This window comes from Chanodichthys erythropterus, chromosome 6 (assembly GCF_024489055.1).
Source record: "Chanodichthys erythropterus isolate Z2021 chromosome 6, ASM2448905v1, whole genome shotgun sequence".
Lineage (NCBI taxonomy): Eukaryota > Metazoa > Chordata > Actinopteri > Cypriniformes > Xenocyprididae > Chanodichthys > Chanodichthys erythropterus.
This window is the reverse complement of record NC_090226.1, coordinates 21,341,927-21,369,661: the sequence shown is the minus strand read 5'-3', so window position 1 is coordinate 21,369,661 and position 27,735 is coordinate 21,341,927. Positions and strand designations below refer to the sequence as shown.

General features: G+C 37.3%; 1 protein-coding gene across 1 annotated transcript; it reads right to left on the bottom strand.

Moving 5' to 3' along the window:
* Positions 1-24: 24 nt before the first annotated feature.
* On the bottom strand, positions 25-4,921 carry ptgfr (prostaglandin F receptor (FP)). Its single transcript, XM_067387378.1, has 2 exons — positions 4,115-4,921; positions 25-354 (listed from the first exon to the last, which is right to left on the bottom strand). The coding sequence occupies exons 1-2, from the start codon at positions 4,919-4,921 to the stop codon at positions 25-27; spliced, it is 1,137 nt and encodes a 378-aa protein (XP_067243479.1).
* Between the last annotated feature and the right edge of the window lie 22,814 nt (positions 4,922-27,735).

Here is a 27,735-nt window from a genome sequence, read left to right as displayed (position 1 = left end):
AGGTCTCATATACCCCATTTCGGCTCAGGGGAGGTGAGCTGATTGGATGAGAGTGTCTGGTAGAAAAGGTCCATCCAGGCAGATGAGGTCGGGTTTGCTGATCACTGAGCTCCTGGCCTCTATGGTGGAGTTCTCCAGAGTGCTGCCCTGCCACTGGAGTTTAAATTTAAAGTGAGAACTGCAAAGTCTCAAAGCCACAAGAAAAAGTCTCCTCAAAACAGCTTTGCGCAGGAGGATGTACACCCATGGATCGAGGATCTGGTTCCATGTCGCCATGCGTACAACCAGCAGCATATGAGTGTAAGACGCCTGATCCTCACCGTGATCCTGTATGCTGAAGACGATGCCTGTTATCTGGGGACCAAATCATACAATGCATAAAGCATTTGACACTAAAATTATACATCTGTGTGTAGCTCTCAGCAGAAAAAAATATTTTTCAATATGCTCAACCAATTTTAAACATTTATTAAATATGAATGCATTTACATATTTTAAATAAAATAACATTATTTTAATATAACATTGTATTTATTATTTTGTTATTAATTTATATACTAAACAGTATATATCAATGTATATATATTTTTCAAATAGAATAACATTTATTAAAGATAAAATTATATTATTTTATTACTATTATATATATATATATATATATATATATATATATATATATATATATATATACATAGTGAGAGAGAGAGAGAGAGAGAGAGAGAGGGGGGGGTAGAAAAATAACTACCTATTTATTAGTTTCTTACAAATAGAAATTCTTCTATACACACACATATATATATATATATATATATATATATATATATATATATATATATATATATATATATATATATATATTATATACACACACACACACAGTGGTGGTCAGAATTATTGGCACCCTTGGTAAATACGATCAAAGATGACTGTAAAAATAAATCTGCATTGTGTATCCTTTTGATCTTTAATTCATAAAATTTGTAAAAATCTTACCTTTCATTGAAGGAAAAGAATTGAAAGTGGGGTGAAAATCACATTATGAAATAAATGTTTTTCTCCAAAACACGTTGGTCACAATTATTGGTACCCTTTTATTCAATACTTTTTGCAACCTCCTTTTGCCAAGATAACAGCTCTGAGACTTCACCTATAATGCCTGATGAGTTTGGACAACACCTGACAAGGGATCAGAGACCATTCCTTCGTGCAGAATCTCTCCAGAACATTCAGATTTCCAGCTCCATGTTGGTGCTTCTTCTCTTCAGTTCACTCCACTCATTTTCTGTAGGGTTTAGTCAGGGAACTAGGATGACCATTGCAGAAGCTTCATTTTGTGCTCAGTGACACATTTTTGTATTGGTTTTGATGTTTGTTTTGGATCATTGTCCTGATGGAAGATCCAACCACGGCCCATTATTGGATTTTTAGCAGAAGCGGTCAGGTTTTGATTTTTTATCTGTTGGTGTTTGATAGTATCCATGATACCATGTATCTGAACAAGATGTCCAGGACCTCCAGCAGAAAAACAGGCACACAACATTAAAGATCCAGCAGTATATACTGTGGGCATGGGGTGCTTTTTATCCATGTGTGCACCAAACCCATCTGGTGGGTTTGCTGTCAAAAAGCTCTTTTTTTTTTTGTTTCATCTGACCATAGAAGCCGGTCCTGTTTGAAGTTCCAGTCTTGTCTGACAACTGAATGTGCTGGAGATTGTTTCTGGATGAGAGCAGAGGATTTTTCTTGAAACCCTCCTGAACAACTTGTGATGGTGTAGGTGCTGTTTTTATAATTTTTTTTAGGCTTTCTGAGACTCAAGACTCAATAATCTCTGCAATTCTCCAGTTGTGATCTTTGGAGAGTCTTTGGCCACTCAAACTTTCCTCCTCACCATGCACTAGGAAGATTTAGACACACGTCCTCTTCCAGGCAGATTTGTAACATCTTTAGTCGATTGGAACTTCTGGAGAAAGGAAACATGCTGGCGTGTTTTGATGGATTTTTTTTTCACATACCAGCAAAATCAACTTAAAAAACCCTGTCATTATTTGTCATACAGACAGAAGTAATATATCAATTGAAACTATAGAATGTCTTCTTTTATTGTGTACACTCAGAGTAAAAACAAAATGTGCTTTTGCAAAATGAAGAAAACAAACATGATGCGTGATCTGTCGTATCCCTCTGAAGGAAGTCCGTTCTGATAGTTCTCAGAAAATGAACTGTAACTTAGTGAATACTAATCACAAAGAAAAAATTAGACATATGTCTAAAGCAGTGGTTTCCAAACTGGGGTACGCATTCACCTGGGGGTACGTGAGGAGACAGAGGGGGTACACAAACAAAATGCTGAGTTTTGTCATTCATTTAATTCTTCCCCATCTTAAAATAACATTAAAACTGCATGTATTTTCTAAAACTGAGTATGTATTTCCTAACAGGCACAAAGCTGTAAATACATGACATCCAATCAAAATACCACATCTTTTGTGGTCAAAACTGACTGCATCCATTTCCACATAAGCATATCATATAGGTTGCGTGCAGAGTCTGCTGCCTTAGCAAATCACGCTATTACTGCCACTCTCAACAATGTACCTGTAGCCGTAGTTCACTGACAAGCTACGCAATATCGCGTTCATTATTGAAGGCGATTCATCTGCGATATGAAAGCGATATTGTGTAGCTTGTCAGTGAACTACGGTTCTGTCTATTAAATGCCGCTCCATTTGAAGCCCTGAGTTTTCTGCCTCTGTGCAACCCAAGTTCCCTGAGATCTCTGTCCCTGTGAAGTCCAGGTTCCCTGAGTGTTCTGCTTCCGCGCAGCCCGAGTTTAAAGCCCCAACTGGTGGAGGGCTGCAGTGATGGTTGACTTTCTACAACTTTCTCTCATCTCCAACTGCATCTCTGGAGCTCAGCCACAGTGATCTTTGGGCTCTTCTCCCCTGATAGCTCAGTTTGGCCGGACGGCCAGCTCTAGGAAGGGCTCTGGTCATCCCAAACGTCTTCCATTTAAGGATTATGGAGGCCACTGTGTTCTTGGGAACCTTAAATGCAGCAGAATTTTTTTGTAACCTTGGCCAGATCTGTGCCTTGCCACAATTCTGTCTCTGAGCTCTTCAGGCAGTTCCTTTGACCTCATGATTCTCATTTGCTCTGACATGCACTGTGAGCTGTAAGGTCTTATAGACAGGTGTGTGGCTTTCCTAATCAAGTCCAATCAGTGTAATCAAACACAGCTGGACTCAAATGAAGGTGTAGAACCATCTCAAGGTTGATCAGAAGAAATGGACAGCACCTGAGTTAAATATATGAGTGTCACAGCAAAGGGTCTGAATACTTAGGACCATGTGATATTTCAGTTTTTCTTTTTTAATAAATCTGCAAAAATGTCAAAAATTCTGTGTTTTTCTGTCAATATGGGGTGCTGTGTGTACATTAATGAGGGAAAAAATGCACTTGATTTTAGCAAATGGCTGCAATATAACAAAGAGTGAAAAATTTAAGGGGGTCTGAATACTTTCTGTACCCACTGTGTATATATATATATATATATATATATATATATATATATATATATATATATATATATATATATAGAGTGAGAGAGAGAGAGAGAGAGAGAGAGAGAGAAGATTTATATTATATTAAGATTTATACATTTATATTTTTATATTTAATAATTTTATCTTTTATTTAAATATTTATTATTTTATAATGTTTATGTGTGTGGATAATAAGATACATTTTATTTATTTATTTATTTTGTTTTTAGTAATTATAATTTTAATTAAATAATAATATCATAATTAATTATTACATTATAATTATAATAAATATAATTTTTGTTTTTACTGAATTATAATAGCCTATCCCACAAACTACAATTCTGTCATTATTTACTCAACAAATATTTTTATTCTTACATTTACAGATAAATAATATAACTATAATTAGAGAATAATTAGACAATTCTTTCTCTTTTTCTTTCTTTCTTTCTCTTTCTTTCTTTCTTTCTTTCTTTCTTTCCTTTCTTTCTTTCTTTCTTTCTTTCTTTCTTTCTTTCTTTCGTTAGTAATTTATCAGCCAGTAGAAATAAGAAGCACCTTCTCACCAAAATTGGCCCCCAGCACACACAGGAAACCAGCATGATTGCCAAAAGCTGGCAGACCATCTCAGAATGGTGTGATGTGTTACGACAATGCCGATTATAATCACGGTCAAGTTGTACCCTACTTCGCAGGAGAGCAAGGAAAGTCATAGTATTGCACACTAGTGAGAGGAGGAGAGCCAGCAAACCCAGCACAGAGAACAATATCGACAGAAGGACATCCACCCAGTCACGCGGCCCCTGCAGGCGGAAGAAGCACCAGCTTCGTGAACGCTGAACCTGGTACGACCGCTGAAACAGGATGGGCAGCAGGGCCACCAGCAGACCCAGGAGCCAGGTCAGACCCAGCAGACTCTTCACATGATGGGACCACAGCGCAGTGGTGTGGAAGAGAGGACGGGTCACTCCGATACAGCGCTCCACTGCCATCAAGCTCCCGAGCAGCAGAGGCGTCAAACCGAAGAAAGCCATACAAACTCCAAAAAAGTCACACAGAGACTTGTGAGGGTCGAATGTTTCCCATGCCTTCTGTGAGGCGTAAACATAGAGAGCCAGAGAGCCATTGATCAGGTGTCCCAAGAAGTCAGTCAGCACCAGACCACTAGCAAGCAGGAGGAAGGCTGCTTTAGATTTAAATCTGAACCTGTGATAGGCTTTGATCAAGATAAAGAGAGCCAGAGTGTTGGAAACAATGCCCACTGTCATTGAGATGGCAGTCGAGGTCACAGACACTTCCCTTTTGGTACAGCTCCCATTACACACATCAGTCGACACCAAACATCCAGCATTAGCTGACCCATTGTAAGACATGATCGGCACTTCGCACTGCAAACAAACAGAGTATTAGTTCAAGTGATTTATATTAATTTATAAAATTCATAAGACTACTGCCCTCATTTACAGTAATTTAGAAACCCAAATGTGTACTATAATAACTTCAATTTGTTCTCAGTGCAGCCAGATCCCCAAATCAGCACTAAACAAAAGTTGTTTGCTTTATTTCTACATATTTTTTTTACTTGAAACAGCACATGTAACTGAACATTTTTTTAAGCTATATATGATCTAGGACCAAATCTATCTATCTATCTATCTATCTATCTATCTATCTATCTATCTATCTATCTATCTATGATTAACTTATACCTTAACATGTGTATAACATTTAGTCAGCTATTGTGCATTGTTGTTACATGTACTGTTTCTAATTTAGCCATAATTAATTCATTTTAAAAAAATGCTCTGCTTAAGATATAGCTATAATTAACGTAGTCTATATATAAAAATAAGCATTAGCTCACTCCAAAGCGTTAAATAAGTTAAATCGCCTAACTTGTTTAGTCTTTAACAACCTACATCTTCATATAGGCTATGTGTTGAGTTTTTTCAAATTTTTAAATCTGGTCCACATTTAACAGCAAAAACTATTAATACTTCATGATCCTAAGCTCATTTTTCCAAATGAATTCTTTCAGATTTACTCACCGTAATCTGCTAATCAAACGAGTCTCAGCGGTCTAGGTTCATTCGCTCTTCCAGTGTGAATAACGGCTGCAGCCTGGGTAAATGCACTGACACTGACGGTGCTGTATACTGTGTTGAAATATCAGATTGAGATGCGCGCACTCTGAATTCACCACAGTGGCCAACGAGTTCTTCGTTACGCATCAGTCTGCACGAGATGCGTTTTGTTCAAAATTTCATCAATATAGCGGTCAGACAGTCCTATGTTTTATTGTGTATCATTAAAATATAATAAATGATTTCGTCTGATAATATAATAGATTAGTCTAAAAGATATTACAACAGTCTATTTCTACCGGGGCCAAGTAAAAGCAAAACTAGCCGTAATCGTGCTATTACGCACGGGAAGTTTCCTGGCCTCTTCTTCTCCTTCTTCTCATAAAATAAGGTTTAAGTGTTAATAAATTACATTGTGCTAAATTTTAATAGCCTATGTTTAACGAGGAAAGCATGTTGATGTCGATAAATAAATAAAAACTTACATTTTTTATTTATTTAATATTTACAAGGAGAAAAGGTGTTAGGGTTGACGCACAGCCTGGGAGTGGTAACACTTTACAATAGACATATAAAATAATCATTTGATACAATGCACTTATTGTGTAGCCTACATGCATGTTTTTAGTTACATTTTAAAAAATACTTGAATGTAATTTAATCTATAATTACACTGTTGAGCCTTCCCTTACACCTTAACCCACCCTTAAACCAAACCAGACCTGTCCTAACCTTTCTGTAGTTTTCACAGCATTGTTACTGTAAAATTAATCCTTATACTGTAGAACCTGTATCAGCATGTTGCGTTTTTCAGCAGCAGATACAGGAGATTCCACAATTTAGGATTCGACTTCAACAAGGTAACTTTGCTGATATTTTGCAATGCTGGGGTTAATTTACCAAAGCGTCCTCATGTAAATTTACCTGTTTAGGAGTGCGCCAGAAGAGAGATGCAGAGAACTAAGCACATAATTAAATATAACTGTTTGCTCATATAAATTTGATAGATTATTTTTTTTTTATCTGTCAATTTTGATAACGTAATCAATTTAGTGAAGTAACATTGTTGGATAAAAGTAAACTGGAACTGCATCCATGCACATGCAAGTATGTTTGCAAAGTGCGCTAGCCGTTTCTTGTTGTTTTTCTAGCTATGACATGATGAATCAAATACCGAAGCGGGCTGAAGTAAAACGCAGCAACAGGTAAGGATTTTAAACAGCACAACATTTTTCAAAGGATCATGTTTTTCTGAGCTTCTTTGCCAGGCAAAATAGCTACAGCAGCTACATAGAATATATGCTAGCCTTTTTAAGTGAATTCCTGCCTTGTGGAAGCATAATATGCCATTGACATTGTGTTTGTTTTCAACTGTCACGGGACCACGACAGTCATTTCAGGTACGTAGCCTACTATATGCGTACATGTCGATTCGTGCTTTAAAAGAGAAACGAGCATTATAATATATGGTGACTGTTTCAACGAGTGTTGTCGTGGAACTTGATTGATATATAACTTCATTGATACAAAATCGATATGAGGAACTACGCACTTCGTTGTGTTGTGGCCAATCGATATCATGACCTCGAGATCATATATATCAAGGCCACAAGTTTAGTGCAAAAAATCTACATGACCATATAGCAACATCATGCTTTTCATTTGTTTCTAAAGTAACTGTTCATTTGGTTTCAGTTGTGTTTGATTATAGTCTCGTTTGTATTAGCTATTTAAGTTGTGCCTTGTCTCCATTCAATGTTTGGTGTTACAATTATGTTAAGGTGTGTCAATCTGCCTGTTTAGTGGACTGTCTTACCTTTCGGGGATTTATTAAACTTTGTATTGGATTTATATTCAACACTGCAATATTCTTCTGTCTGCAGGCACACACACCCATTGTGTGACAATAATATAATATAATTGTTACACTACGTGGATAGGAAGTGTCATGAAGTCAAGGACACATTCAAGGACAGACTTTAAAGATGAATACTTAGAAAACAGGAGTAAAAAGAAATGCTATCTGTCACAAGAACTGATGAAGAATAAGGGAAAACTGAAGGCTTATAAGCATGAACAAACAAATTGACCTAATAAGATAATTAATGAGACAACAGGTGAACAGAATTATTAATGAGAAACTAGGTCCAACAGGAAGAACCAAAAACAATGAAAATGGCATACACATTAATTTAATATAATATACTATAATGTAGCCATTATGCCATAATTGAAAATAAAAAGCTTATTTTTAAATTTATTGTAAATTTATTAATATTCTCCCTTTATGACTATCCCATGTTGCTACAGTCATAGAGGTTTGTTTACGCATTAAGATGATGTTTCTTCAACACAGGACATGCCCATGACATTTTGGGAGCGTCTCAGTCAGCTCAGCTCCCTAACTCCTGAGCTTGTGAATCAGTATATGGTGTGCATGAATCCGGGGACTTGTAAGAACAGTAAAAGACACTGGCTCACACATTGGGACACAGATGACTCTTTTTTTGGCAACAACACAATGTCATCATTTTATAACTCAACTACTGGTATTCAGCAGCAGAACTAATATCTTTCTGACATTATATTTAATGTTATTTAAAGGTGCCTTAGAACCCTTTTTAATAAGATGTAATATAAGTCTAAAGTGTCCCCTGAATGTGTCTGTGAAGTTTCAGCTCAAAATACCCCATAGATTTTTTATTATTAAATTTTTTAACTGCCTATTTTGGGGCATAATTAAAAATGCACAGATTCAGCGTGTGTCCCCTTTAAATGCTCATGCTCCCCGCCCCCAAGCTCGCAACTCTATAAAACATTGTATAAACAAAGTTCACACAGCTAATATAACCCTCAAAATGGATCTTTACAAAGTGTTTCTCATGCAGCATATCAGATCATGTAAGTATAGTATTTATTTAGATGTTTACATTTGATTCTGAATGAGTTTGATAGCGGCTAACGTGGCTAAAGCTAACATTACACACTATTGGAGAGATTTATAAAGAATGAAGTTGTGTTTATGAATTATACAGACTGCAAGTGTTTAATAATGAAAATAACGACATGGCTTTGGCAACTTTAACCACATTTAACAGTACATTGGCAACATGCTAATGAAACATTTAGAAAGACAATTTACAAATATCACTAAAAATATCATGATATCATGGATATGGATATGAATCAGTGTGTCGAATCATGATTCAGATCGCGTGTCAAACTACCAATGGCTGAAATCACGTGACTTTGGCGCTCCGAACAGCAGATTTGATACACTGATTCATTTGTGCTCTGATGCTTCCTGAAGCACTGTTTTGAAAGCGGCCATCACTAAATAAGTCATTATTTTTTTATTTTTTTGCCGCTCCAAAAATATTATTGTTGCTTTATAATATTAATATTGAACCACTGTATTCACGTGAACTGATTTAAATATGTTTTTAGTACCTTTATGGATCTTGAGAGAAGAAGTGTCATTGCTCCCTATGGAGGCCTCACGGTGCCATCAGATTTCAACTAAAATATCTTAATTTGTGTTCCGAAGATTAACGAAGGTCTTACGGGTGTGAAACGGCATGAAGTTAAGTAATAAATGACAGAATTTTCATTTTTGGGTGAACTAACCCTTTAACTATGCTGAGGTAAATTAAACTTTCAATTCTTGGGCACCTTTAAAGTACTTAGTGATACTTTGCTTGTTACATATGTGCAACAATTCAGGGATAAAAATGTTAGATTATGTTAATTACCTGTCTAGTGATTTATGTTTATGCAGAAATATAATAACATAATGGTTTATATTAAAAAAAACAGACAAACAAACAAACATGTATCTTGTGTTGTTATGTGTAGAGAATTGGCTCATGTGATCGAAGTTTCACACTTCAGAACTTCCATTAAGGCAGCATAGTGAGCACTGATGCGCCCTGATTTTAATGGTGCATTGTGGGACTTTTTCGGGATTGAATGGGTGCTTCTCAATATTCCTCCTCGTTTCCTCGCTCCTCCGTCCTCCATCCTATGACCTGGAAACTGATCAAGCTCAGCCATCTTGAAGGACATCTCAGTTCTCTAATTGCACCACGAGGAGGTGAGGATCGAGGAGTGAGGAGGCTTCCCCTTCATATCTGTCACAATAATTTAAATGTATGCTTTAATATATGCAGTTTAAATAAACATTACATCTCCCATATTTCATCGGGGGGGGGGGGGGGGGGGGTCTTGCTTTATTAATATTTATTATATATATTTTTTAAATAACCAAACTAACAACATATGGGTAGATCCCTCGAGTGCAACTGATGACGCTTTGAAGTGATGCTAAAGGGAGCGAGGATATTGTTTCCTTTTCCTCGTTTCCTTCCCTCACATCCTAAAGGGATGGAGCTAAGACGCGAGGAAAGGAAGCGAGGACAGGAAACAAGGATGCACAAATAAGAATTGAGAAGCACTCAATATTTCAGTGCACTGGAAGGATTCTGTGACTGAGACAGCTCTTAAAATGGCTGACTCCCTGATCAGTGCTGACTACTGAACTAGGGAGCTGATTGAGACCCACTCATTATCATGTCCACACTAGTTGGTCAACATAGTAATATTAATGTTGACTGGATTGTTTAATTTAGCCAGACCAACTGCAGGAAAGGAGGAAGAACTCCAGCCCAGAAGGAACTTTCCCAGTATACAAAGTCAGTATTAAGGATTTTGAAGCTTAAAATTCTAGTTTTTGAATTATATCTACTTTCTGTTTTGCTGGCAGCAATGGACTATATGCACGGAGTGGTTTTTAGAACTTCTGCATTAATATAAGCCAGATCAAAAACTTCCGGTGAGATGTCATTTGCTGGTATGTTGAGCATCAGTAGTGTAATACTTAGTTTATAATCAGAATATAGTCACTTAAATAGTCAGGCACAGCATTAATTTAGTTATCCAAACGTAAGACAGCATGAAAAATAAATAAATAAAGACGTACCTCATTGTTATTCCTCGGCTAAATTTAATTCGACCATCAGTTTTCACACTTATATGTGAAAAAAGCTTTAAAAAATAAATTTTTATTGTGCACTTTAGTTAGATTAATTGAATAAAATGTGTTTTTACAAGTGTGCTGATATCATTGATCTTGCGCTGCACTGACTGATGGCTGCTGTGATTACAAAGGGAAAGGGCGGTGCTCGTTTTCTGTGTAATTAATTCACAAGAAAAGTTATTGTTTTTTTCTTAGGATTTTGTGAGTACTTCATACTTCACATTGACAAAATTTATTTTTAACCTAGTTATTTTATAATGTTTAATATTTAGTCAAAAACGAAGTGATTCGAGGAAATGGCTACTTTGCCACCAACTGCTGGTTAAAGTGGTAATTATTGTCTTTTTTATTTTTCAATATGTGTTTTCTATAAAATGTTGAATTTCCTACATTTTGAAATGATCGGTTTTACAATGGGGACAATTACAGAAGGAAATAATGTTTGTGGTCATCACATTAAAAATAACATTTGAAGTGCTAGGGGGAAAATGTGTGTGCGTGTCTAATTACAGACACAGCGTTTTTAAAGGGTCCTAATAGCTTCGTCTTTGTTGCAATCAATAAAACTGGTTTATTGGCAAATTAGATAAACGTGATAACCGCATTAAAATATGAATACAACATTAAAAAGTCAACCATTGATGGTTTTGTGTCGATGTACAGTGACTACATAATGAAAAGTTAACAGTTCACCGGAAATGCCCGAGCTGGCTTAACGACAACCAGGAAGTAACATCAAGTAAGTTGATGTGTTCTTTTCCACAGTATTCATACTGTAAATCAGTGGTCACCAACCTTTTTAAGCCCAAGATCCCTGACCTCGACCTTTTTGAAAGACAAGATCTACTTGATAGAAAAAGACAGCCCAGATTGTATTTAGTATTTTTTTCATGGTCAATGTAGATTCTGATTTATTTATTTATTTTTACAAGGAATTTGGCCGATTCTGATACTGGTTCCAGTTTAAATCTAGATTAAAGACACATCTCTTTAGCCAAGCATTCACATAATGCATCTCATATCAGATCAATTGCACATGACTATCTTTGCTTAATGTTAAGAACAGCAGCTACGCTAATTATTATCCATTTGCTTTTCTGTTTTGCCTAGGGACACCCGTCCCAAGGTGACTAGAGAGTACTTCAGCTTCAGTTTGGATCCAGCCTCTTAAGAAGACCTCAGATGACCAACACCTGTGAAGAGACGGCGCCAACTCCTGCGAGGACCTCAGAAGACGCAGTCATCTGGATCAACATGCACATTGCACAATTTCTATATCCTAATTATTGTTAATGTAATTCATTTTTCAGGAGCTCATTGCTTCTACGTTCAGTTAAACTGCTAACAGTGATTGTAAATTAATTGCCTAAATTATTACATTATTTGCTAACTGCATTCTTTAAATTGTAATGTTGACATGCATTCTCTGTAAAGCTGCTTTGAAATGATATGTATTGTGAAAAGCGCTATACAAAAAATTTAATTGAATTGAATTTATTATGAATATTATTATAATAAACAAAAATACATAGCCATTTCAAATTAGAGGGAACCACTGCTTTTTAATCACAATCCAAACAAAGATGCTATGCACATTGCATGAGCAGTTGTTTTTTTATTTCAATTAGATTTAATTTCAAGATTTAAAGCAAAAACAGAACGGTCTGACTTTATCTTTGTGAAATTATAAATGCTACACACAAAAAAAGCATGAAACAAAAACAGCAGGCTGAATGGGATGCAGATTCACTCTCTGACAGCAGGTGGCGCTTATGGAGCAGCAGTGATACAGCGTTTCCTTGGTTACCGCTGTAAACAAAAATATGAAATGTGCTAATAGCTACTTTATTCGGAGGTAAGAGGAAAATAAAATGCCATTGCCATCGAAATCTTCCTGAAGACTGATCTCCTTTTAGAGATTAATTCATAATCCCTCACCACCAATTCAGTATTTATATTTTCTTCCTATATTTCGAGCATCATGAACAGTGAGCTGCTCTGCCTGCTACAGAATTGTCTCCTCTTTGCGTCAATCTTCAGCGTCTCTGGCCTCTTGTTAACGGCCGTTTACAGACTCAGACATAATGTGGGCTATTTACCTTTATCTGTCTGTCCCAGTAGCTCCAGAAAATAACATAAAAATAAATACAAAAATAAAGTACAAATACTGGAGGTTGGCGACCACTGCTGTAAATTTAATCACAGTAACTATTTTGTTACTGTTTATTATTATACAATAATTTTACTGTAATAATAAACACAGTAAAAATAGTTACTGTGATTCAATTTACAGTTACTATCTTGTTACTGTGTTTATTATTACAGTAAAACTACTGTGGTGACTACCACAGTGGAGCTGAAGACCACCAGGGCAGATCATGCGGAACTAGAACAAAGAGGATTTGTTTTTTGTCAGGATTGGCCTCTGTGGCTGTGTCAAAATAGGCAGAGAGTGACACGGGTCAATGAGGCCATAAAAGAACAGGCAGGACATCCAGGAGTTATGTCCATAACAAGGAAATTAAGTCTTTAATCGTGGCCTACTCAGATGAGACTCAGTAATTTAGAATGCCATCTCCGGCCTAGACGAGACAAGCAGGGAGTTCAAGGCAGATAGGAAACTCATGAATGACCTCCGTGGTCATGAAAGGACAGACAGAGAGCTTAGGGATGACCACTGTGGTCATTCCTAGGCATACATGGAGTTCACAGGTAATCACTGTAGTCATAACGGGACAGGCAGGCAGTTCACAGATGGGTGATGAGGCAGAGAGATCATAAGCAGATGTTAGCGCCTTGGGCAAAACCAGATCAGGTGTCGCCACCTCGGGAGAAACTGAAGAAGCATACAAGACCCAAACACACACAGAATGGCCATCACTGTTACAGGGAGTACAGTCGATGGTGGGAGAACCTCTGAGACACCCAGACTTGATACCACCACAGATATGCCAGCTGTTTGCACCGACATCAGCGATGTGTCTGCCAAACTGGAAACCAGTCTCAAAATCCAAGGGACCTCCATGGTAGCTTTAGGTGCAATGTTTAAGATGGCCAGAAACTCTGGCGTGATGTCCATGATGGCTGGAGACTATGGCATGGCGGCCATGTTGTAAAGAGGCTCTGGTGTGGTGGTCATGTTGTGAAGAGGTTCTCAAGTAGTGGCTAATTTTGTGAAGAGACTCTGGTTTTGGGACCACAGGCCTGGGAAGTGCTGAGAGCACTGGACTATCAATCACCACACTTGGAAGTGCTTGAATCCATGATGGGCCAAGCTCCATGTCCACAGGAAACAACCAGGCAGAAAACACAAAAGGGTAAATCCAGAAAACAGACAGAGAATAATAATAAAAAAAAGAAAAAGAAAAGGGAAACCAGGTCAGAACGCTCAGAAATGCAGTGGAACAACATACAATACTTTGCAAAGAATAAGTGAAAATACAGGGCTTATATAGGCAGAGTTTAACCAGATAATGAGACACAGTAAAAACAAGCCACAGGTGTATCTTAATCAATCAATAAAAACCCTTTTGAAAGAACTAGCTTCTGCTGGTGATGTATGTTTTGAAGCATGGAAGCTGGTTTGAACTGGTTTATACTTGTCCTTAGCTGGTCATGAGCTGGTTTAAGCTGGTCAGGTGCTGGTCCTAAGAAACTAGCTCTCAGTACTCAACCAGCTTAAACCAGCTCATGATCAGCTAAGGACCAGAATAAACTAGCTCAAACCAGCTAAGGTCCAGCATAAACCAGCTCAAACCAGCTTCCATGCTTCAAAACATGCTTAACCAGCATATGCTGGTTTTTTTTCAATAGGGAAAGCATAAAAACAGCAGAGTCAAGGGAAGGAGGGAGGAGCCATGGTGGCGACTTGATACGTGTAACCAGGGGAACCAATGGTGGTGCCGAAAAGACCAGGTGACACAGAAGCTTCTGAAGACCAAGGCAGAGCTGCGGGGATGAGCGGCTGAGGTGAAGCTAGGTGGAGCTGACTGGTCGACAGGCAGAGGTAGAGACAGGCTCAAAAGGGTCTGGGCAGAGTTATAGGGATGATACTCCAAGGCTGAGCTGGCAAACTAGCAGTCCAAGGCTGATCCATAAAGCATAGAGCAGGCAGCATAGGAGAAGAAGAATGGCAGATGAGAGGCAGCGGCTGGGCTGAAGGACTGGGAAGTGTTGCCAGCTCACGTATGTGTTGCTGAGCTCAGGGTCCGATGATTCTTTGCGATTGATTGCTGCAGCTCTGGCAGAGAAATCCTGGCAGGCTCAGGCTCCATAACTGCAATGGCTTTCTATTCGCTGGGCTGGTGGCTGCAGATGCAACAGGTGCGCTGGACTCCTCCTCTCTCTCACAGATGGTAAAGGGGGAACCATTGTGCAGAAGCACCCATTCTACATACTCCACAAACGTCCCTCGAGGACCATCTCAGGGCAGGCGCACTCTTGTCACGGCGTTGCGGCTATTACACAGGCTATAGCAGTCATAGTGGACTAGTAGAAATGGTATAAATAAGTCCTGTGTGTGTCTCTAGAGGGAACATTCCCTCTGTGAGAGGAGGAGGACTTGAGAGATAGGCATTATTTCAATTAAATGTATAAATACGTATTTAATTACTTTTGAGTATTTTGTAGTTTGTATTTTTCTTAACAAAGAAAAAATGTAATGTAATTAGTAATTAACTACTTTGAGAGAAAGTATTTTGTATTTAAAATATTTAAAATACATTCAAATGTTATTTTATTTTATTCTCGCATAAAATAACTTCAATCACAAGGCTTAAAGATAAGGTAGGTCATTTTCAGAGAGGCTAGCAATAGCAAGCTAGCTTTGAAAGTATAAGTTCCCACCCTCCCTTCAGAGCATCTTCAAAAGCCACGCCCCCTCCAAAACACATGAACGCGTAGAGCGGGAGCAAAAGCATCACGAGAGACGCCGTTAAATTACCTCATGTCTCAAATCACATAACATTACAATAATAATGAACATAAAACAACAACAAAAATGTTTTTTTTTTCGATCACCCAAAAAAGAAACAGACACAGAATACTTGTAACATTACAATTGTCTTTTTAGAGCTAAATTATAGCAGAATTGAACTCTGTTCACATAATTAAATCATTATGTTCCTGTTTATCACTGTATTGTATCTGTATTGTATAAAGCACTATATAAATAAAGGTGACTTGACTAGAAAAAAATGGATAACTTAATAGCTAGAACAAATGTTTGAAAACCTCTAGAACAACAGGTGTATCCAAGGACACATCATGTACTGGAAAGGTTGTTATGTCCACATGAAAAAGCAACAAGTTTTTTAACCACCTGCTTCAAGTCTACATCAGTTGAGCTTTTAAAATACACCCCAGATGAACCAAAGTCCAAAAACTAAAATGTAACATTCTAAATTAGGATGAAATTTGGATGAAACCAGAGGTGCAAATTGTTTTAATGGCTACATTTATGAAAACAAGTCAGCCTGATGGGTTTAGAGCAGGACAATCTCAGACAAAACATTGGACTAGGAAATATGTTTGACTCCTAGCAGGTTGTAGTCATCTAAGTGGCCTAAAGAAAATATAAAACCATAAAAATAAATCTATGGAGGCCTCATCTTGTGGTCATTTGAAAACATTAATGTGATTGCAAAAACAATGTGCCCCAAAACACAATCAAAAAGCGGGGGGAAAATGATGGAATATCCAACCAAAAAAACAGACCTCTGGCTCTGAAATACAGATGTCTAGCACAAATTTGCACTATAATAGAGACTGAAAAGAGAAAGGAGAGAAAGAGTACTTGTGCCAGCAGAGAACAAGATTTGTAATACTAAAATGGATTATGACATACACGTCTCCAGGCTTTGAAAGTGAGAATGAAGAGTGTATCTCTTTAGTGTGTAATGTAGCAAGGACATCTTTCTCAGGGCAAGTCAGAAAGAATCTCTTTGCAGAAGTACACACTGAGATGTGCTGCATTACTCTTTGTATCACATAAAAAAGGAAAAATGGACTGTGGTTTTGTGGTGTTCGTTTCTTTTATCCAGCAACCGTTAGGCCCAGTTTATGTCATAACCCATCAGCTCATCTGTGATCTGTAATTTCACAGGTTCTCTTCATCACTTTAAAAGGAAAATTAGGGGACCTACTGTATTACCACAGTTTAAATAAATGCATGGTTTCACGTTAAAAATATTCTTATTTATTGTTTTAATTAAACATTTTAATTTGCAAACATTATTTTGACAAGTTCTGTTGACATAGTAATGTTACCATTGTGCTTAGAGTAATGCTCATGGTTAGGTTGGGAGTGGCTACATGAAGCCTATATTACATTGATCATATGAACAATGACTGTGCTAATGCTAATGACAAGTAATTACTCACAACAGGGGTGCAAAACTCAGTCCCTGGAGGACCACAGGCCTGCAGAGTTTAGTTCCAACCCTGCTCCAAGTTCTAACACACTGTAGTTTTCAAATAAGCCTGAAGGGCTTGATTAGCTGGATCAGGTGCATTTAATTAGGGTTGAAGCTAAACTCTGCAAGGCTGTGGCCCTGAAGGAACTGAGTTTTGCACCCCTGACTTACAGTCTTACTTGTTCATTGTACTCAAGTGCTATACAAGTTAAAAGGCGAGTTCACGCCTTGTCGCATCTTGTAAAAAGCGTTCATGTCCTTGTAGAACTTGTAAGCTGTGAATTTTCTGTGAGCTCCTACTTGTAGGGCCTACCACATGACCACTGCAGATTAATTTAGGAGTTGATAGTGTTGACATAGAAATACATAATTCCCAGTCTGAGGACGTGAACAGTTCCGGAGTAGAACATTACATGTCACCATATCGAAATTATGGTAATTATGACATGGCACGCATGTTTGTTTATTTGTTTGTTTGTTTGTTTGTTTGCTGTGGTAACTCAGATCAGTCTACATACACGGTGAGTCATGTCATCCTCTCCGAGTATTGTGTCGAGTTCCATTTGCCACATGTTCAGCATAGTTCTCTCTGTCAGCGACGAGGGATTTACATGTCATAAATGTAGGGAAATAGTCAGGATGACAGAGAGAATCTCAGAATTAGAGACACGCATCCAAACTTTAATCAAGAATAGTAAGAATGCAGGGGCTCAGGATACTGTTTTGGATGCGACTAGCTTAGTGAACTCTGTACATTGTTCGTTTCCGGCTGTAGAGCCCACGCAGCAGGGCACTTGGATAACGGTGAGGCGGCCTAGCCGCGGAAAACACCACTCTTCCGCTTCCAATAAGAACATCAAACAGGTTCTCCCTACTCAGTGACGCACCCACTGAGAATCCTGTTGAAAGTGCCCTAGTTATTGGCGATTCTATTACACGGCACTAATGATGTTCGACTTCGCCAGTCAGAGAACACTAAAATTAACATTAAAGAGGTGTGTGAACTCGCAAGTACAATGTCAGGAGAAGTAATTTGCTCTGGCCCAGTTCCTGTTCATCGGAGTGATGAGATTGTCAGCAGATTATCATCACTCAATGGCTGGCTGACTAAGTGGTGTCCACAAAATAATATAGACAATTGGTTTCATAGACAATTGGAAATGTTTTTGGGGCAGACCTGACCTGTTAAAAAGAGATGGCATTCATCACTCCTGGGATGGTGCTGCTCTTCTCTTAAGTAATATGGCACATAGTCTTAGAGCTGAAACATGACAAACTGGGGCCCAGGTCAGGAAAAAGCAGTTCAGTTCATCTTTATTAATTTCCCGAAGGAAATTTGGTTGCTGCACACAAGCATTTCACATAAACAACAAGAACACATTACAAACATTAGATGTTCATTTCCTTCCTAAAAAATCCTCACCTATAAATTAATGTCTAAACCGATTTGTTTTGCTAATCGGAGTTCTATACCGAATGCCAGAAGGGAGAAGGTTAAACTCATGGTACATTGGGTGGGAATCATCTAATAAAATACTTTGGGCTTTACCCAGAACCTGTCTATGATATAACTCGCCCATAGACATCTGCTTACTCCCAGTTATTTTACTTCCCTGATTTACAATCCTCTCAAGATAATTCTTGTTTTTCACATTTAGAGAATTAAACCAGCACAACAGTGAAAAGGATAACAGTGACTCAATATAGGATCTATAGAACATGCACATGATTTTGAACGTGTACAATGTTTTGTCCACCTGAAATGACCTTAGTTTCCGCAAACAATACAATCTTTGCTGCCCCCTCTTACAAATAGCCTCAATATTGGGAGAAAAGGACAATTTATTATCCAAAACAGTCCCCAAATACGTGTACTGCTCAACCCTCTCGATGCCTACTCCATTAATGCTTGATTGCATATCATGAAAAGATTTCCTCCTAGAGTTAAAATCAATAGTCATCTCCTTAGTTTTAGAAACATTTAGTTTTAAGAAAGTATTTTGACACCACATAATAAAATCATCAACCACAGGACCATGCATAGGGTCCTTCTCACTCATTAAGCTGACAAATATAGAATCATCAGCAAATTTAATGTGCCTATTTCTATAACTGCTTTTACAGTAATTTGTCTACAGGATGAATAATAAAGGAGAAAGGACACATCCTTGAGGTGACCCAGTGGATGACACCAGCCATTTGGAAAAACAAGTTCTCTGCACGAGGAAATCTAAAATCCATCCTACAAGACTAAAATACAACCCAAATTCATTTAAGAGCTTCTCAACTAAAATATGTGGCTGAATGGTATTAAAGGCGGATGAAAAATTAATAAAAAGTAATTTAACAAAAGTTTTCGGCTTATCCAAATGCTGGAGTACTAAGTGTAAGAGAGTCGCAACTGCATCCTCTACCCCTCGTTTAGACCTATAAGCAAATTGAAGGGAGTCTAGAGAACTCTGTGTCCTTTCCATAATTACTTTCTTAACTAAACCTTCAAAACATTTCATAACTAGGGAAGTAAGCACCACAGGTTTAGCCAGCAGACAGACTGGCTAAACCGATGTCTGCTAGCTGCCTCACGTTACAGAAGTCAGATAATTCCCAACACATAGAAACTCTTACACCTAGATATTATCACATACAGAATGTGTCTGTACCCTGAATTAGTAAAAACAAAAAACTTCCAAACCCATTTAATGGTAAAAATTTAATTGATGTTCAACAAATAAAAAATAGAGATACTAATGATAAACAAATGATAAAGCTTGGGTTGTTAAATATTAGATCCCTTTCTTCAGAATCACTTATTGTAAATGATATTATCACAGACAATAATTTAGATGTGCTGTGTTTGATTACATTGCATTAAATTAGTCTAGCCTTCAAGGTTGTGAAGCAATCCTCGTCAGAAAGGCAAAAGGGGAGGTGTTGCTGTAATTTATAGTAATATTTAAAGTATTAGTCAGAAGTCTTTCAAATATGATTCCTTTGAAGTGATGGTACTTTACATAACATTATGTAAGTTGACATTTGTGCTGGCTACTGTATACAGGCCACCAGGACACCATACAGACTTTATCAAAGAATTTGCCAATTTTCTATCAGAATTAGTACTAGCTGCAGATAAAGTCCTTGTTGTTGGTGATTTTAATATCCATGTAGATAATAAAAAAGACTCATTGGGATTGGCATTTACAGACATTCTAAACTCTATTGGTGTTAGACAACCCGTGTCGGGACCCACTCATTGTCGTAATCATACTTTAGATCTAATATTGTCACATGGAATCGATATTGATGCCGTTGAAATTCTGCAGCAGAGTGACGACATCTCAGATCATTATCTAGTCTTGTGTATACTACTTTTAGTCAGTCAAGGTAGCTAAACTGCCTCCCTGCCATAAATATGGTAGAACCATCACTTCTACCACTAAAGATCGCTTTATAAATAATCTTCCTGATCAGTTTCATCGCCTTAGCATACCAGACAGCTTAGAAGACCCCAATGTTGCAACAGAAACTATTGCCTCTGTCTTTTCCAGCACATTAGACTCAGTTGCTCCTTTGCGTTTAAAAAAGATTAAGGAAATTAATCCAACACCATGGTACAATGAGCACACTCGGGCCCTAAAGGTAGCAGCCAGAAAAAATGGAGCGCAGGAAGAAAACAAAACTAAGTATTTCGCATGTCTCCAAAGAGCACAGCAGTAATTAACTTTTTTACTTGCAAGATTGATAATATTAGAGAAAAAATTATAACCATGCAACCGTCTACTACAGTATCACATCAGACAGTGCGTTGTAGTGTCCTTGAGGAAAAATTAAAATTCATTTACTGCTAATGGAGAGGAAGAATTGTCTAAACTTGTTAAATTATCAAAATCAACAACATGTATGTTAGACCCTATACCGACTAAGCTATTGAAAGAGATGCTTCCAGAGGTCATAGATCCTTAATATCGTCAATTCATCTTTATCACTAGGATACTTACCAAAAATTTTAAACTAGCTATTATTAAACCTCTTATTAAAAAACCACAACTTGATCCTAGAGAATTGGTCAATTACAGGCTGATCTCAAATCTCACTTTTCTGTCAAAAATAATAGAAAAGGCAGTATCATCACAACTATGTTCCTTTTTAGAAAGAAATGGTATCTGTGAGGATTTCCAGTCAGGATTTACACCGTACCATAGTACTGAGACTGCTCTCATTAAAGTTATTAATGATTTGCTCTTATCATCAGATCATGGTTGTATCTCTTTATTAGTGTTACTGGATCTTAGTGCTGCATTTGACACTATTGATCACAATGTTCTTTTAAATAGACTCAGAAATTATGTTGGTATTAATGGAATTGCATTGTCATGGTTCAAATCATACTTATCTGACCGTTATCAGTTTGTAGTAGTAAACGAAGAGATGTCATATCGATCACAAGTTGAATATGGAGTACCGCAAGGCTCAGTACTAGGACCGTTGCTTTTCGCTCTGTACATGCAACCCTTGGGAGATATCATTAGGAAGCATGGCGTTAGTTTTCATTGTTACGCTGATGATACTCAGCTCTATATTTCTCCGCGCCTTGACGAAACTTACCAATTCACAGAATTAACGGAATGCATAGCTGATATAAAAATTTGGATGACCAGTAATTTCCTACTACTAAATTCAGAAAAAACACATTATCAATTTATATTAAATCCATTAAAGGATTATTAGGCTGCATAAATTAGGTCAGCCGGAACCAGGAACACTTCCTATAACACCAGATGTACACGTTACATCGGAAGAAGAATGGCATCTATGCTAATATTAGTCTTTCTGTTTATCCCGAGGTTTACCTTAGTCAACTGTATCTTGGCCGTATCCAGGTGATTTCGAGGACCTGCGCCTTGACACGACCACAACGCAGCCCTGAAGTATCAGTAGAGATTGAGTCGACTAGATCATCCACTGTGAAGGCCTCATCAACACGACAACCAATGGCGCAGCTCCTCAACAACCGTCCATACCGGCGTGATGAATACGATCCTCAACTGGATGGAACTGAAATAAATACTTTAAATGATAGCAACCTGAATCGTAACAAAGCACTGTTCGCCAGAGGAGAACTGGCCCTCTGACTAAGCCTGGCTTCTCCCAAGGTTTTTTTTCTCCTTTTTAACCTTTTTGCCACTGATGTTACCTGTTGGAGTTTGGGTTCCTTGCTGCTGTCGCCTTTGGCTTGCTTAGTTGGGGACACTTGACATTCGACTTGACATTTGATATTCAGCAGTGCTTTGATCTGCCTGCATTGACACCATTTTCTTTAAGAGCTACTGTGCAACCAAAATGATATACCAGTTATAACTGTAAAGCTGCTTTGACACAATCTGCATTGTAAAAAGCACTATATAAATAAAGGTGACTTGACTGTCAGTCAATAAATGTGAAAAAGTAACTTGTTAGTTATTTGAAAAAGTAACTTAGATATTTTTTGTAAATTGAAAAAGTAATGCAATACTTTACTAGTTACTTGAAAAGTAAGCTGATTACATAACTCAAGTTACTTGTAAAGCGTTACCCCCAACACTGATCTGGATACACAAATCTTATTTGATCATTTGCAACTAATAATGCAGACAGTCTTGACTTGAAAAGATCTGATTTGAGAAAAAATTGAGTCTGAACATAGCCTAAGTAACTGTAAGTACTTATTGTACTAACGCTACCCCTAGCAAATCTCATCTAATACTCTGAGAAGTAGCTTACATGTGTATGTATAACATTATTTATAGTCAACAGAATGCCTAAAGAGGACCATCAAAATAAAGTGTAAATTAATTTGAGTAATAAACTAAAAAATGTGTTTCTCTAACTCAATGTATGTTGTTGGTGGAAGATAAATTAATTAGTTGTCATAACTCAAAAAGATTGATGCAAACTTGAATTTTTTTAGTTTACATTTGCTTTTAGAGTGCGAACCTCAGATGACTTCAGCACAGTTCTGTTCCGAGTGCTGTCTGAATCATGAATATGACAGCAGTTATGGAACAGTTATGGAATATTTTTCATCTAATGATATCTCTGAATGTCTGTCTTTAAATTACACTGCAATTACAGGTTCACAAGGGCTAAAAAGCCATACTGAGCTTCTTGAAAAGTAAAATGATAGCGTGTGATTTTACAAGACACCTGGTTAGATGTGAATATGTTACTCTATTTTTTTTAAAACATTGGCAGCAGGAGTAATTTTTAAGGAGATTTGTTCATTTAGATTGGATATAGATCCTCAATACACAAACCAGGTTCAACCCCAAAGAAAAGTTAAAAGAACAGCAGAACACTTGAGGGAGGCTTGTCCCTTCAGTTAAGGTTCTGTTAATCACTGTGGATAAAATCAAATGCTAAAATAACAAGCATCTATAATGTGTGGTAATATTACATTAGCTTCATACCACATCCAGAGATCCAAGCAATGGTAAGGAAGTCAAGAGCCACTAGAGGGCAAAGTCTGTCTATGTAAACTGTCAAATAAGTAGAAAATCCAACCTAACCCCTTCTTCTTGATCAAATGATCACTGCATCATTTCACTCATGTTTGCATAATATACACTGCTATTTCTACAGTATATATTATGCATACTGAATGCATTGAATGCCTGTATAATCCACTACATTTGCCTAAATATGCAGGAGCTTATACAGTGGTGCACACCGCACAACAAAACATATAAAAATATCTTAGAATTCAACAAACTCGCGTTGAGCTTCCATTTGTGCCAAATAAACCGGAAACGAATTGAATTGAATTAATATAACATTATATATATATATATATATAAATCATTTTAAACATTTGGCATTGCTTACATACTGTAAGCATTTATTAGGCAATATGCAGTGTATATTGTACAGTATGTAGTATTGAGCTAACAATACTGGACAAATTACTTGCAAATTGTACTCTGTTACCGATTACAAATTACATAGTACTGTAATTACTATTTTAAGTAATGTATTCCGACTACTTTTTGATTACTTTTTGGCCCAGTTTCACATACAGGGCTTTGATTAAGCCAAGATTAGGCCTTAGTTCAATTAGGACATTTAAGTCTTTAGCTTTAATAAACGTACCTTAGAAAAAACATTACTGGTGTCCATCTTGGGACAAAACAATGGCACTTACATATTACTTTCTACATACTACAAATACCATTCAGAAAGAGACCTTAGGAATGCTAAGGGGGTAAAAATATGTCAGTGCAAGTTGCTTTAAGTTAAAATAGCGCAATAATGAATTTTAGTCTGGGACTACGCTTAAGTCTTATCTGTGAAACCAGGGGTTATATTACTTTTGACCTAATCTCAGGGGTCTCCAAGTAAATATTTTAGGTCAAAGGGGTTTAGTGAAGGTCATTGGACATGATGAAGACAGCAATGTTTAATAACTTGTATATTTAGTCATCTCATGGTGTAATTGAGAGGTGCTTTTGTCCCCAAAATTAGAAGTGTCGTCAATGTATTTACATGACATTTACATGGCTATTCTATATTGTGAAGAGTGAATAGAGTAAAAAGAAGAATTAGGGAGAATCAATAAATTATGAATAATTTACTGCCATTGTGTGGCTGTATTTTGAGCTGATTTAGTAAAATGAGAACAGAAGGGGTAATAGCAAAAATAAAAGAGTTTATGTTTTTATAAAAGACTTAAATCACAACCAATTGTCGGTAATAATATTCCAGCTGCTACTCTCAAATTTAGATCACAGTCAGAAAGGAAAAGAAAAGGATCTTACGCAGGGCATCTTGAGGTTTTATTATATGGCACAGTGTGTGAAATTATACTACAAACAAAACAACAACATGCAATTTTGTTATATAACAAACAAACATAATGAACTTTCAGAAGCATCAGAGGTGTGGGATGTGCAGGTGTGCTCTCAAGCAGATATTCCTCTAGATATTGCTTTTGTTAAAAATATGTCATACTTTTGAACTGTGGGTGGCCAGGTCGTATCCATATCTATTTCTGTTTCTTATTAGGGCAAGGAAAGAAGCACCTCTCTGAGACATCTGTCACCACTGTCAAAACCACAAGAGCAAAGATACAGAGTTCCTGCCTTTATTAGCACCTGTAGAAAACACTCAACTGATGCCCTTCTCAGACCAAGAATCTTACAAATCAGCCATCTTTCACTCTGTTCTTCCATCTCTCAGTCTGCATATGTCGCATTTTCTTGCTCTCTTCCTCTTTGTCTCTTTTTTTGTCACTTAACGCCCTTGCTGGGTCATTGCACCTCTATTGGAATCAGTTACATGAGAGCTCTGGTATTTGCTGACTATCGTCTGGCGGGATATTGGAGTCAGTGACCCTGCAGATTCGCCAGAGGTCATCAGGAAAACCCAATGCTTTTTGTGTTTAAAAGGGCCAAAATACAATAAATCTAGTTGTAATTAAAGGATATTGATAATCTCTATAGTGTAAAGCATAACCACTGGCAGCTCATCCATCACAGATATCCTCAGGGTTGCAAGTATTTTCATTATTTATTTCTATAATTATATATAATTAATAATTAGTAGACTTTGATGGAGATCCGCTTTTCTTGCCTTTAGGCCTTTTTTATTTCAGTATTTTTTTTTTTTTTTTTTCATCAGTTGCATAGAGCAGAAATACATTATAGGCTTACTGGTAAATTCAGTGGGGTATTCTTGGCCATAAACCAGGGCTGATGTTAATGAGTCCAGGTGAGTTTGAGTCTGCCACTCCAGCCTACTTAAAGCAGGAATAATAAAAATATGTGTACAAAATAATTCATTGCTCATTCAGGCCACGTGGCAAACCCATTGACGGCATCTTAAAATAGTTCAGGAAAATTACATGATTTACAACAAAGCATAAAATCCTGACCAACATTTAAAAGCATTAAAAACACTAAATGTTAAATACTTTCTCCTATCCCAATTTAATATGTATTGAGTATATTTAAGGGATAGCCAAATCATCAAACTAGGTAAGCAAGCAAGAACAACAGCGAAAAATGGCAGATGGAGCAATAATAACTGACATGATCCATGATATCATGATATTTTTAGTGATATTTATAAATTGTCTTTCTAAATGTTGCGTTAGCATGTTGCTAATGTACTGTTAAATGTGGTTAGTTACCATCGTTTCTTACTGTATTCGCGGAGACAAGAGCCGTCTATATTTTTATTTTTAAACACTTGCAGTCTGTATAATTCATAAACACAACTTCATTCTTTATAAATCTCTCCAACAGTGTAGCATTAGCCGTTAGCCACAGAGCACAGCCTCATATTCATTCAGAATCAAATGTAAACAATATAACAGTATACAATACTCACATAATCCGACGCATGCATGACGAACACTTTGTAAAGATCCATCTGAGGGTTATATTAGCTGTGTAAACTTTGTTTAGGCACTGGCTGCATCCGAAAACCTAGGTAGCTGTCTTGCTGCCTCGCTGTCTTATAAGAGAATGACTTGTACGGCAGCGTTTGTGCATTACGAAATTGATTTCGGACAGACTTCTGAGGCAGCGTAACAGTTTAATGATCTACAGCAATATAGCGCGAGCTTTGGTGAGAACTAAACAAATATTTAATAATTACAGTAGTAGTTTGTCAATATAAATGATACCAAAATTGAAATCATACATTTATACACAAAATGAGCAGCAAACGCAACTTTCGGACGCCATCTTTATTTTTCTAGCTCAACTGTCACAGAATGGAAAGCACAGGATTGTGGGATATCAAAGGCAGCTAAGGATACATCCATGCTTCCTTCAAAAATCAATCTGGGGAAGGTATCTCATGAGACAGGAAGTGAAGCTAACATTGGATTCGGACATGCCTTGATGCCTTCCTATCTTGAAATGTGTCCTCAAAAGGCAGTATGTTCCAGTTTTCGGACACAGCCACTGTTTAAGGCAAGCGCGAGCTCTGTGGGCGGAGAGCACAAGATTTAAAGGAGCCGCACAGCATAAATCGGCTCATATTTAATGATGCCCCAAAATAGGCAGTTAAAAAAATTAATAAAAAAAATCGATGGGGTATTTTGAGCTGAACTTCACAGACACATTCTGGGGACACCTTAGACTTATATTACATCTTGTAAAAAAACGTTCGATGACACCTTTAAAGCTCCTGCTATATTGCTATTGGAGCAAATGGGAACACAAATATTGTATTTGTTGAATAGTTTCCTAGTGAAGTAATTACTTATTCAAAGTAAGTACCTATGCAATTTCAGATGCAGCCCCCATCTCGACACAGGTGTTTTTTTACCCATAAAAAAATGTTGACTCCTTTGCTTCTCATTGGTTATTTCAGTGACGGTGGCTGCTACTTGAGTGGTCACTCCCTATCTCTAAAGCCACAGCACCCCACCACCAATCCTAATCTTACCCTCATAGGAAAACGCAGGGGAGTCAAAATTTAAGTGAAGTTCACAACGTAATTTCGGGAGGAGTGAACCCATCTAATCTTTCAATTAGTGAAACTTAAACATAATCTCAAGAGGAGGGAACCCTAATCTTTCAATTACATCCAGAGCATATAAGCAGCTACTCACACTGCTCTGGCATCAGTTGTTTCGATATCCCTCCACCTCCCCAACTCCACCACATAAATTA